This window comes from Melospiza melodia, chromosome 1 (genome assembly GCF_035770615.1).
Source record: "Melospiza melodia melodia isolate bMelMel2 chromosome 1, bMelMel2.pri, whole genome shotgun sequence".
NCBI classification, from domain to species: Eukaryota; Metazoa; Chordata; class Aves; order Passeriformes; family Passerellidae; genus Melospiza; species Melospiza melodia.
The window spans coordinates 35,904,141-35,917,414 of NC_086194.1; the positions used below are offsets into that span (position 1 = coordinate 35,904,141).

General features: G+C 38.9%; 1 protein-coding gene across 4 annotated transcripts in view; it reads right to left on the reverse strand.

Annotated features, from left to right (window-relative positions):
- ANKRD28 (ankyrin repeat domain 28) overlaps nt 1–13,274 on the reverse strand; it is a 119,674-nt gene that overhangs the window by 73,344 nt on the left and 33,056 nt on the right. For 2 of the 4 annotated variants that reach the window (XR_010027507.1, XM_063153947.1), the window contains exon 1: nt 938–2,371. The exons of the other annotated variants lie outside the window; for them this stretch is intronic. Coding sequence is in view for 1 of the 2 variants with exons in the window: in XM_063153947.1 (XP_063010017.1) it covers nt 938–1,057 (120 nt within the window). In the remaining variant the exon portion in view is untranslated. Of the gene's footprint in view, nt 1–937; nt 2,372–13,274 lie in introns of those variants that run through there. 4 annotated transcript variants of the gene reach the window in all.

Here is a 13,274-nt window from a genome sequence, read left to right on the forward strand (position 1 = left end):
TCAAAGAAATTGCAAGTTTTAAAAACCTCAAACACACGGACATCTCTAAGTCAATTAAATATATACCTGAAAGAAAAAAAGGAGCTGAGAAGACAAGCTTATAAGAGCTGAAAAGAGAACGCCTCAGAACAAAATTAGGGTTGTCATTACATGCTGCAAATTCTATACAGTATAAGCAAACAATCCCCTTTTACATTAGCAAGTGACTCAAGTTACTGGAAGTCTTTCACCTGTTTAGACAGAGTGGGAAAGCAAAGTGCATCAGATAAGTATGGTAACAAATTCACACTCACACACATCTATTACTAAATATAGCAGGATTTCTTAGTAAGTAAGAAAAGCTCCTGAGGTATGCTAGCAAGATTTAAGTCAGTCATTTGACAGAATAAAATAATTTAAAGCAATAAAAGCACAGTCCCCAGTGTTGATCATTTTCAGAAAGTGCTAACTTGAATCTAACAGTAATACCAAGATTGTGACTTATGGTAATTTTTATTTTAGCTTAGAATTGCTCTTGTTTGATATAACTATGTACTCTATCAGTTCTCAAAATAAACACAGCATATAATACAATGATCACATCAGCTTCTAAAGTGGTACTGCATAAATGTACTATTGAAGAGTGAGAAGTGGAGCAGGGAAAGCCCATTTACTTCAAATACACTTCCCCAAGCCTTCTAAAACCCCACTGCTATTACACAAGAATCAAGACCTGTACTTGCTGCACCATAAATAAGGTTACATGAAATAGCAAGGACCCTTGCAAGCATAAATTCTACCACTAAGTTTCAGCTTTTCCCATCTTTATTACATGCAGATTTTATCACCTTGTCTTGTTTCAACATTGCACATATTCATCCTTATCCTAGGAATATAGCTATCAGTATCTGAGACAGCATTAGAAGCAGGAAATATGCCAACAAACAACATGCCTTACCAGCATGTTTCCAGAGGGCGATGGATGTACAGATACATTTTCCTGAGGTAAATTGGAAATAAATGTGGGAGAATCATCTTCTTCCTCCTCCTCCAAAACAACAATACAGACTCGACTCATTCGATCCGTTTGAGGAAGCAAAAGCAAACACGAAAATGCCAGCAATGGTATTTTTGGAAGCAGACTGCAGGTATCGCAATAGTGACCATAGAGGAAACACTTTGACCTGTTTCACAGGCCCTCACCAACTTGTGAGTGCTCCTGCTGGTGTCTTAGCACCTAGAAAGGGACCTTCCAATCCCCCCCCACGCTTCATTTTCCAGACTTAAACACCATGAGATGTTCAAGACACTGCTGAGAAAAAGTTGTTCTTTATATAAAATAAAAAGTCCCTAAGCATCGAAACCACAATAACAAAACCGTGGAATAGCTGATAAAAATATCCCAAGATCCAATTCCATTCGAACAGCACTCACTGTCGCACACAGCTGTCCTTTCAGAAGCAAATTTGTCTTTGCTAATGTCACAACTTCCACAGCGTCCTTCTACCCCCACAGTGAAGTCATTGTTGCAGAAGACACGACTCCGTCCTGCAGAGGACGGAACAAGGAACAATTGCCCCGAGAGAGACGGCCGCAGCTATTCCCACTCCCGCAAGGTCAGTTTAAATCAACCCTCACAGGCTTTCTGGTGACTGAAAATAAACGTGCCTCCCGATCATCCTGCCATTCTACAGCTTCCTTTCTCAATGTCAAAAACAGTCCGGACAGAAAAACACATCTCGGTTCAGCAGTTATTCAGGACCTGCTCAGAGGAAAAAAATTCTTTCCCATGCAAGAAAAGAGCTGCAACGTGCAGCACGGCTGCAGCACATTTACATGCAATGAGTCAGACCCCAGGGACAATGAACTCCTTGAATAGTATTGCCGGCTGAATCCAGCAAAAGCAGCGCAGCCGGCGCTGCTCCGTCAGGGACACGAGCAATGCGGAGCGTTCATTTCTCCTTCAGCAGGCAGTAGCTGTGGCTTCTCCATCAGGGAATGCGTAAGGCAGAAATACTGTCGAGGAGGAATGCTTCAGCAAAACAAGCTAGCTACTGCACACAAAAGCTCAAATTACTGCCTTAGAAGACTTCTGAAAAAGCAGTTCATCACTCAAGTGTTTCTTTTGATCACCATGTGAATGCAGTTCCCATGATAGTCTTCATTCAGATTGAGGGGGAGGAAAAAAAGGAAAAAAAAAAATCAGACTCTGTACATCTTCTCTGAGCCAACTTCTTTATCCGAACATCTGTCACTGCGCCAACCTGATTCTCCTCTTCAGTTAGAGCTTCTGCTTATCAGGTTTTTTCCTTGACAAATTAAATTATACAATCAGCAGATAGCCTTGTGAAGTCCAAAGCCAGCTGGGCGGTGCGGGTCGGCAGGAGCGGCGCAGCGAGCGGTGCCACGGCAGCGCTGCCCGGAGCAGCCGCCCGGCGAGCAGCGCTGCAGCCTGCCCGGGTGCAATGAATGCCTGCTAATGCTCACATGTCACTTACCGGAGCGCCCGGCCGCCGCTCCCAGGGCAACTTCCTCTGGCACCAAAAAAACCCGCCTTTTGCTTTTTTTGGGGGCAGTCTTTGCAGCCTGCGCCAGTTCGGTGACTAACGCAGCTGAAAACGTAAAAATTCTATAACTGAAGAAAAAGCGACTGTTTAATATTTTCCACTAAAAGCCGCAAAGCGATGTGGTGTACTGGCTCTGCTGACTAACTACACTTTAGGCAGTAAACAATTCCAGCGCTTTAACTGCTTTCATATGGCACTGGTCAGAGCAGCAAAACAGTCCTAATTTAACTCACTAAAGACAACAAATGCCCCACACAAATCATCTGAAAATTAAATGAAAAGTAAAATCTTAAAGCAATAGGCTGACTATTAAAAAGCCAGTTATTAACAACCAAACCCGTGGGTTTTTGCAATTAGTACAGACAAACACAGCCTCAGCTTGGAAAAAAATTACATTAAGTATAATTTAAATATAATATTATTAAAATATACTATAATAATGAAATATAATATGAAGCCCTACAACTTGCTGAATAAATACTTCAGCTTGAATCTGCCTAAATGGTGCTGGCTCGTGGGTGTGTTATGTAAATGGCTTCTGTCAAAAGTTGCTGGATAAGCTTCAGTGCTACAGGAACAGAGGGAGGGTTTTTGCTCCTGCTGTGCAGCATGAAGGCAATTCTGATGTCCTTCAGTGGCTGCTAAGAGCAGAATTTGTCAATGGTGAGCAAATTTATAGCTCTTCAATAAAGTATTTGCACTCAGGTTTCACACAGGAATCCAGACAGAGAGAAAGACAGGTTTAAATGGTGGGTAAGTGATTTGGATATAAATAGACATACTGAATTCCCACCTTTGGGGGCCACAGACAGGAAAAGCTTACATGAACTCTTTTGCAAAAATGCCTACAGTAGCTTGATTGTAACATAATGAATTGCTTAAACACCTCCCTTTCCCCCTGACACTTCTTGCAGGTGAAACTTACTCTAAGTGCAGAAGAGTACCTTGGCCAAAGGCTCCCTGACCTCTAGAGTCCTGGCCTGGCAGAATATAGCACCAGGCTCTGATTCATCATGAAACTTCAGATTAAAATTTCTCAAAACTAACAAATAACTTTATAAATGTAGTCTGTTCATTACATGGAGTCTAGCTGTTTTGAAATCTCATACTTTTGGTCTTAATTACAAAAAAAAGCAATGATTTGTACACCACACTGCTTTGTTCTAGCATTTCACCCATTTATTAAAAGCAACAACACAGATTACCTGAGTACATATGACAACTCATGTTCTTCTTGGCCACAGCAGAACTAGTTCTAATAAACTATGGACATCCTCAAAGCTCAGCTATTGCAACACCCTACTGTCTGCTATGGAACACAACAACCACAACATAGGAAATAGCTTGCTTTCCATTTGTGAAAAATGCCCCAAGGAACAGACACTTTAGCTTTTTACATAACTAAACTTGCATTTAAAAAAAAATAAAACGCAGATTTTATGTATAAAAGCAAAATACTGGCACAATGCATACTCAAGCTTCAAATGATACACACACACTTGCTAGATAATGGTTTTCCAGCTAAACCCACATGTTCAGTGTAAGTGAACACTTTTCAGGAGTCAGTAAATTTATGCAGAAAGCAAATCCCAAGGGTTCCATATGCTTTCTTTGGAATTACCAACTGGACACATTGCTAGGTAGAGATAATGCCTAACTTAGTTCAAATTATCTGAATATGGTCCATTTTCTACCTTTGGAATTAATGCTTCAAAGTCAGCTAGAAATTCAATAGTTAGCTTAGAAGGTACGCTTTCACACTCAGTTAATTGTGAAAATTCAGAACATTTTAATTTACTCTGGTAATTATTCTAGTGATCTTAGATACAACACAATTAATATAAACTATTTCCAAAAGCAAGTTAACATATATCTCACCTAACATTGTATGTTTTTGAATTCTGACATTACAACAGAGAGTTAAATGCCAGTACATCACAGTTTGCATTAGAAAGAGAACCAACACAACTGAGTCAATATTATATTGATTTCTATAGCAATCTAAACCATGTATGTAAGCAAAAACACCCTGCTCATGATAGAACTCTGTGTGTGCAATTGCTTCCATAACCAAAGGAAAACCCAGTTCTGGATATTTAATTTTTGCTCACAATTAACTGGCATTTCCCCCTTACATCCCCTTCAGCCAAAAGCTGTGCCTTCACCTCAATGCAAACAGCATCTCTAATGACCTCTTCTTTCAACTTCAAAAAACCATCCAAAGTATCTTCTGGTGTGCAAAATGCAGTTTCTAATGTTACCTAAGAGGTCTTCTAAAAACCAAAAACTGTTTCGAATTCTACTGTGAGAAACCAAACTAAGGCTTCAATTTTTCAGCAGCTTATCTAGACTAACAACTTTCTGTGTAGAAGAGTTAATAGCAACAGAGAATGAAAGCAGAGTAAATTCAAGATGATTAATTTAAGCTTCTGTTCCTCAAACTAATTTAGGAATCATAACAGAACTTTGTGAAGGTATAAAGAACATTGCATCTCAAACAGTTTGTATTAATAAAACTTAAAATAACTGAAGACAGCAGGTCATCATCATCCCTCTTCTCCAAATGTCATCTATTTCCATACAAAAGCTTATGAAACCAGAATTAGGAAAGAAGGCTCAGAAATGGCCTAACTTACAAAAAGCATGCCATGTCTACAGGGGTTTGAGTGGTGATCTGATGACCTCCACAAGGTCTGTTAGCAAAGTAAGATCTCCACACTTAACTCTCAAATTTTAACAAGTGCAATGATGATACCCATTTTTGTGAAAATAAAGGCTTTTTTGTGGACGTGGTAGCTGTAAGGGAAAAAAAAGCGTTGCAGTTTTCAAACTACACTTGGCTTTAAGTAAATCAAGTTTCAAGAGTCTTTAATGGATGCATGTAAAGGGGATATTACAAGAATGCAACCTGCAGGTTAAAACACAGATGTCAGCCATCTACACTAGACAGAAAAAACATGAACTCTGAATCAGCTAAAAATAGCAACCTTTTCTATGGATCTGTCCTCTTCTCTAGGAACAAATAAGCAAAAGACTGTAGCAGCCCTGCTGATGACACCAAAAACCAAAGGACAATCAGTGTCAAAGAATCTACTCAGATTAAGATTTCTCTCTTGCCAATCAGCATTTACTAAGGTTTTTCTGGGCTGAGGTTAATCCAACTGGTTTCAGGTAATATTTTGTATGATTAAAAGGATCTAGGAAAGGAAAAAAATTGCTCTGTCAGGTTCAAGTAAAAATGAAAAAAAACTTAGAACCAATTCATATATCAACTTTGCAAGGCAAATACCAAATCTGTGTATTTCTTCATAAAACAAAAATTGCATTTAACAGCTACAGCTCTAAGTAAACAGGCATGCCCCAGTATAAGCTGATTTTATCACATACAGACAGAGATGAGTGTTCAGCATCACCATGAATGTAAGTTACAATACTAGAACACTTCTCATGAGTCACTCATCTCAACTCCTCTGCTGTTTCCTCCCCACTCCTGAGGGAACGAGGTGGAGTCAGGAAAGAGAACAGTCTAAAGCAAGAAATTAGTACCTTTCTTCCCAGTTTTGTTCTGTTTATTCCAGAGCATCTGCATCTGCAGAATAGTTTTAACCCTGCACTCCCCAGTTCTGCTTCTAAGGACATGCAAAATAGCTCTGCTTGCACTTCATGATACCATAGAAAATTCCTACTTTTTCTCATGCAATTAATTATACTCTGTTAATCTAAAGAACTATTTCACATTGTCACATATTATTTTTGAACACTTGGCAATTAATAAAATCCAGTATCTGAAAAGTCATTTCAGCTAAAACTGAAACACAAAGAAGAAAAATAATCCAGCGTTCATTATAACTTTCCTCAATTGGAGCAAGAGGAGAAAAATAATTAATAAAAAATGTCTATGATTCAGATATAAACTTCAGTTGTATACTTAAACACCTAGTAAAATATTAAAAATATAATCTGATCCAAGAGCAATAAAGCACCTTGAAAGTGTTTAAAATCTACTAAGCAATTTTCTGTTTAAGACTTCTATTCTGTATGTCTGCACAATGCACCTGCAGACAAACTCTTGGCTGAAGGACCATACAGCCACCACAGTACAAGATAAGTAAATGCCTGAAAAAAAATAACTCTGGAGTCCAAAATATGGAGTCTACCAATCAAACTGTGCACAGACCAAATACCAGAAAAGCAAATGCAACTCCTATTTCTCTGAAAAGAAAGTGAAAATATGAGGGTCCTGCATCTTCCAACATGTTTTCTAGCTAGGATATCACCCAGCACACATTCCTTTTAGGCCAGATTTAAATTTACTGGCAGAAGGAGGCACCTTGTGCACTTTCAGTGTACAATCCTGTAAACAAAAATCAACAATTTATTCTTACATTAACACACAGTACATAAAAGAAGTCCTCCAGTCTGTCTGAATTCACGGTCTCAAGGTACTTTGCAGAAAATTTGTCTGCTCAGATTTATCAGCTGCACCCAACAGCAGCCACCTCTCTGTCTTTTGGGAAACAGAAGGCAGCTCTTACATCCAACAGCTTCTCCAAATAACAACCACACGAGTCTGACTGCGGTATTGTCAGTCTTGTAAAATTGACTAGAAGTCAAAACAACTCCTGTTTCAGGGAAGAGAGACCACAAAAAGGTGCACCTATCCACATATATTGTTATGAACAGTTAACGTAACTTTGCATCCATGAAGACAAAGACCTTGACAAACCGCTGTAGCTACTCTGGCGTGCATTTTGGACAGAAGACGGTTTTTAAGCAATTTTTCTTTCTGGGAGAAGGTAAGTGAGAGAAAATGATTTCTGATGGAAAATGGAGAAGACATTATCTTAAAATGTCCGTTTAGTCAAAGAGAGAAGCAGGCAAAACATTTCAGTATTTGTTAAACCCACACAAACACAAAATTATTATCTATACACTTAAGGTTTTCGCAAGCATGACAGCTTTTAAAAATGTTTTCATAATACAAAAAGCAAGGCCCACAGGTTTGTTGAAAGTATTTCCACCTGTTGGCAGAGCAAAGGCAGAAAAGACACTGATAGAAGCAATTCTTCTGGCCTCCTTAGCTCCTTCCAGTTCATATCATGTCCCTGGCTAATTCTGGGTTTTGGCACTGAAAATGGCATCAATTACAATAATAACCACAGTGTCCTTCCAGGAACAATTACTGAGGGCAGCAATTTCAGCTGTGCACACCAGCTCTAAAAGCAGAGTTGACAAAAGCAAAAACAAAAATCAAAGACTCAGTCTCAGCAGTTCCTGTTTGCTCTTTCACATTCAAGCACCCTCTCCCAGCACACCCAGCCCGTTGCTGGGAGGTGAGGCTGGACAGGAATGCCAGCAAGAGCAGAGCAAAAATAACAACCCAGACACATTGGAAGAACAACCCACTGTCACAGCTGGCACTGACAGCCTGGTGCTTCAGGGAACAATACTACTACGTTTTCCCAAGGAGAAGAAACAGGTAGCTTGGCTGGAGCAAATAACAACTGTAGAATTCCTAATCATAGTTTTATATCACCTATCACCTTGCTTTGAAAGTATTTATACCACTACTGTACACACTCCTGTAAATTAACTAAAATATAATCCTACTAAATTATATTAGTGCAGCTGGTGAAACAACTAAGAGAATTCCCTTTGGGCCCGTGGGCACACACACACACTGAGAAGAATTAGTACATCTCCTTTGATCTACTTTTCTACTGATCTATAGTCATGCTCAAGATGAACAGAGGAAGTGCTGATTTTACATATTTCCTCATTGAAAATTTCTTCCCGCAATACTGTTCCCGCAGAGAAAATCAAACTCATTATTTATTACAGAAAAACTAGCCCACATCACAGAAGATCAATGTAACATTGCCTTATTTTTCACCATGTAATAGGTTTGCTCTTCCCTCTTCAGTAGGAATTAAGGGGTTTGTGGATAACATATGAGATTCAAGGACAGACACTGTAACACACAAAAGCACCACAAGCCTCTCAGAGACTGCATCCTTGAATACCAGACATCCCTTGGGATTTTCTAATGTATGGCATAACACACTTCTTCTGTCTCTGGTGCACTGAAACCAACTCTCTATGTTTGTATCCCAAAGAAAAGAAGCAATTCTCACCTGGCAGCTGCTTACTCAGAAAAACCCTGAGTGTGATCTTTCATTGTGCCATGGGAAAAGAAGTCCCAGTTTCCCCAGATTTGTATGCTTTTCTGGTTTGTTTTTGAACAAACTGCTGTTTCTCCAGCAGATGATTAGGAACACATTGCATTTGGTCTGTAGGGCTCAGCTTCCCCACAGAGGCTCATTTAGCTGCATGGGCTATAAACCAATAACCTTTATCCTTTGCTCTTTTTCTAACCTTGGTTCTTTAGCAGGAAGACTGGAAACCCCCTTAAAGGAAAGGCAGCACAATGCAAAACACCCAGATTCAGCACTGGACAGTGCTGGTGTTGAGACTGGAAATGAGGTTCTCACTGGAGCCAAGAAATCTGGCATAAAGTTTATCATTTCCTCATTAAAACTCTGCTGGGCTGCCATGCTGCTGAGCTTCTGAAGAAGAAAATGGTAGTCAGGAGATTTCTAGAAATGAGAATTGCTCTGCTGAGTAACCACTCTGATTCAGTTCCAATCTCCACTATACTGATGACATATAAAACCTTTCATTGCAGCATGTTTTATGAGCTATGGATGACAGACAATTCAGTTAGTCCTTTCCGGGTTACATCAAGGTTATCCTCCTACTACCATTCTTTAACACACATGTGCCCATTCTTTTCCTTTTCCCCTTCTCTTTCCCCTGTAAAATTCACTAGCTAATTTTTTCAGCACCATTTCAGTTAACACTGGAGTATGCATTGTTTTTGATGCTCCAAGTTATGTAGAAAGAACAAGGAAAGTCAAAATTAGGTAAGAGCATATGAAACTAGAGATGTGGGTTCATAAAAAACATCTCAATTTTGGAACAGTAGCAGGCAGCCATATAAAAAGGCAACACAAATTCTAGCATTCTACAAGACATTCTACACACTTGAAAAGCAATTTCTCTTGACTGAATTTTTATCCTATATCTTTTAACACATTTTAGGCAAAAAAGTTAGTTATGCCGGTCAGAAGAGGACTTTCAAAGTTTTATGCCACCAACCACATCAATCCTTGTGGGTAAGTTGCCATGGTTACAAAATGTTTGCTTTTATACATTTGTCAGAAGTTCCTATGGAATTCCCACATGACCAAAATCAGCAGTGGCTGGGAGTGCTCCACCAACATTTAGGAACTTGAGTCAGAAACACATACCACTTCCACTCAGACTATTATCTGGGAAACACTAAAAAAATGATTCATACCATTTTGAGCCATGGAAGGGAGGAAACAAACATCATATTCAACTATTTAAATCTTTCACTGATGACTCACATCAGTTTAGAACATTTCCAGAACCAGCTGCTTTTCTCCAGTAACAAACAGCAGTGGCCTATTCAAAAAAAATAAACAACACTGACAGACCTGCTTTCAACAGAACCATTCAACTATCAGAGAATTAGTAAAAAGGAAAGAGTTGGGTTGGGGATTTTTTCTGCCCCTCCACCTCCTCCCAAAGCACAAACCCCAAGAAGCTCAGTGGATCTATCTCTGCTAGCCAAGGTCAGAAAGCTCACCGACTTCCAACTGCTAGCTATGCTGATTTAAGTTTGATTTTAGCATATTTGCAAGAATCAGCTTGGATATGCTGCTATAACAAACAGTGCACCACCCGTCTCATTTCAGCAGCATTAGCAGGGTTTTATCTTAGTCCATGTTTTGCTTGGACTCACAGTTGTGTTATCTCAGCAGCAAATACTAACAAAATGATAATCCAGTCACAGAAGCAAGAAGATACAACCAATTAAGAGTGAGAAGTAATGAACACCCTGTGAAAAACTAAGAACCAGAGCAGAGCAATGCACCTAAAGAAGTGGTAAACAGCTCTCACTGGCTTCCAGTGATTAAATGACCAAAAGGGGAAATAACACAGGTTGGACTGAGGAGCAAAGATAAAACCCAAGGAGGAGCAACTACAAGGTACAGGCTGCTTTACCTCTACTAGAAGGGCATCAGGAAGAGAACACTTCCAAATCTGACCATCTTAGGGAAGGAAAGTTTACCCAGCTTCAAATGTATGTCTGCTATTCACTCAGTCTGATAAGTAAAAGAACTCAAATGCATTATTTAGAGGAAACTATTTAGAATAACAGAGTGGTAACAACATATATTTTCTGAGAGTACCACACAATTTCTGCTATTCAAAACAAAGCTCCGATTTCGTCAAGAAGAAAAGGACTACAAAATCTGCACCTTCAAAATATCTGTCCAATACATTTGTCATTACTGAAACTCTCCTAGTAGAAAGTTGAGCGAGTCCATAATACTGAGGGAAGGAAGAGGCTGAATTATTTCATAGCTCTAAAAGAAAACAGAAAACTGTGGCCTTTAAAAGTTTCTGTTCAGATTTTCCTACTCATTAGTCATGTGATGGTACAATCTGCCTACAACCCAGTCTCCCCCTCCCTGTTCCACCCAGGAATGAGTGTTGCAGGGACAAAGGAGGAAAAAAAGGGGGCACATTTTAATGATGAGGGCTTTTTTCTCAGGATGGAGTTTGGGAAGGAAAGGTCCTGAATATATTAATTTTTTTTTAGAAGATTTAAAAGTTTTCTTTTAAAGAAAACTTTTTTAAAATTAGTTCTCTCTTACAGAAGTTATAAGAGTTAGAACAAATTTTTAAATAAATATTTAACTATTATAATACTAAAAATGCATGTAACATTTCCTACAAGTGCAATGCTTTTAATTCAGTTTTGGGTAGGTAGGAATAGACTGTGACCACACAAGCCACAGTTCAGCTGGCTTGCTCACATGTGAAATTTTGGTTTCCATACATACCAGGACTCAAAACACTGTATGTGAGTGAGCAAAATGAATCCCAGTTGCTATGGATACCACTTTTTTTTCTCTTTTCAGTATGTAAACAGTGTCACTGTACACAAATTATGATGATCATCTTTAGAATAGTGTGTGTCAATAGCTGCTTCAAGCGTCAGGATTTGCTGCTTGGGGAAAGCTAAACTTCCTAGAAGTTTTTAGGAACCCCTTACACCTCCCTCACGTCCAAGGAAAAACTCCTTCCTGGCAACTGAAAACACTCTATAAAACACAGCTGGATGAAATCCACATATTCACACAAATATACAGGGACTACTGCAGGATGAGAGAGCTCATCTAAAATTTCTGCAGCTGCCAAAATAGATGTGGCTTCTCCCAAAGAAGAAGCAAGGAGCACACAGCTGCAGACAAACATCATCCCTGCCTGCTTCAAACCTCCCAAGGAGTCCTCCCCACAATGCCCACAAGGGAAGCAGCTCTTCAGGAGGAGGGCTCTTACACATCACTACAGGATAAGAGCATGAACACAACCTGCACTCCTCAGTTACTTTTCCTATCCATTTTTCAATTCTGTATTTAGAAAAATAAAAAACACTTTGTTTAAAAAGTCTATCACCAAATGAAATTTCATAAAATGCAACAGAGTATTACTTAAAATGCTAATTAAATTCTTACAACCCTAGAAATCTGTTTGGTTTTTTTTCCCCTAAGTGACATTTAAAAAGTGTATTAATCTGATTTTAACTGCTGGTCACCAGACAGGCTCTTCACTCCTCCCTTCCCCGCATGATCCTTGCACATTCACATCCCTTTCCTGAGCCAGCACAGACAACTTGTATGACCCATCTGTCCCTATTTACTTTTTTTTTTGCTGGCCAATTGTGTGAGCCAGCTCACCATGGGCCGGCAGCTGCCACACAGCACTGGGAGGGCTCAAACTGCTCATTGCAGCAGACAGTGATGAGAGAGCTCTGCAAACCCACACCCATCAACCCAGCTCCCTCCATCAACCATGTATCAGAACTATTCCATTCCTTGTATTATCCTTAAAATATCTCAAGACAGCTTTCATGACACCTGAACTTTTCCAAACTTGGACACTATTACAACACTATTACACTATTACAAGTATATCACTCCTTAAATTCTTTCCAGTTACACAAAACCATGGTTATGCAAAGAATTATTAAGTTTCTCGTCCCATGAGTCAATACGTAAATTGCTCCAAATAAATTTCCGTTTAAAAAAAAAGCATTTTGCAAAATAGAAATTTCACAGGTTGTGTTAATCAAACTGTCCCTGCAGTACTAACAGAATTTATAAAGCATATGGCTCTATAAAGAAAATACTAGAGAATTTTTTAAAAAAACAGACAAAACCAATTATGTATCCAGAATCCACATACAAGCAATTTATGTATTAAATACAAGCACAACAAGGTAGCTACAACTTTTACATAATTATCCAACATGATCTAAAACTTGTGAGTTTGGGGGGTTTAGTATTTTTTTTCAATCAGGATTATTTTGGGTTTCATGTCTTCCAAAATCTTCCTAACACTGGCTTCAATCAGTGATTTATTCAATTAAGACGACACCTAGAGGAGAACTTGCAAAGTAAGTTTTGGCATTCCTAAGAGCCAATAAATTGCATTATAAAGGAATATTATCATACAGAATTAGAAAGATGGTATTAAAACACTACATAATACACAATACACATGAGCTGCATATTACTTATTCAAAATATTAAGAAAATTAACTTCTATACACCTTTGCCTCTAACACTACTT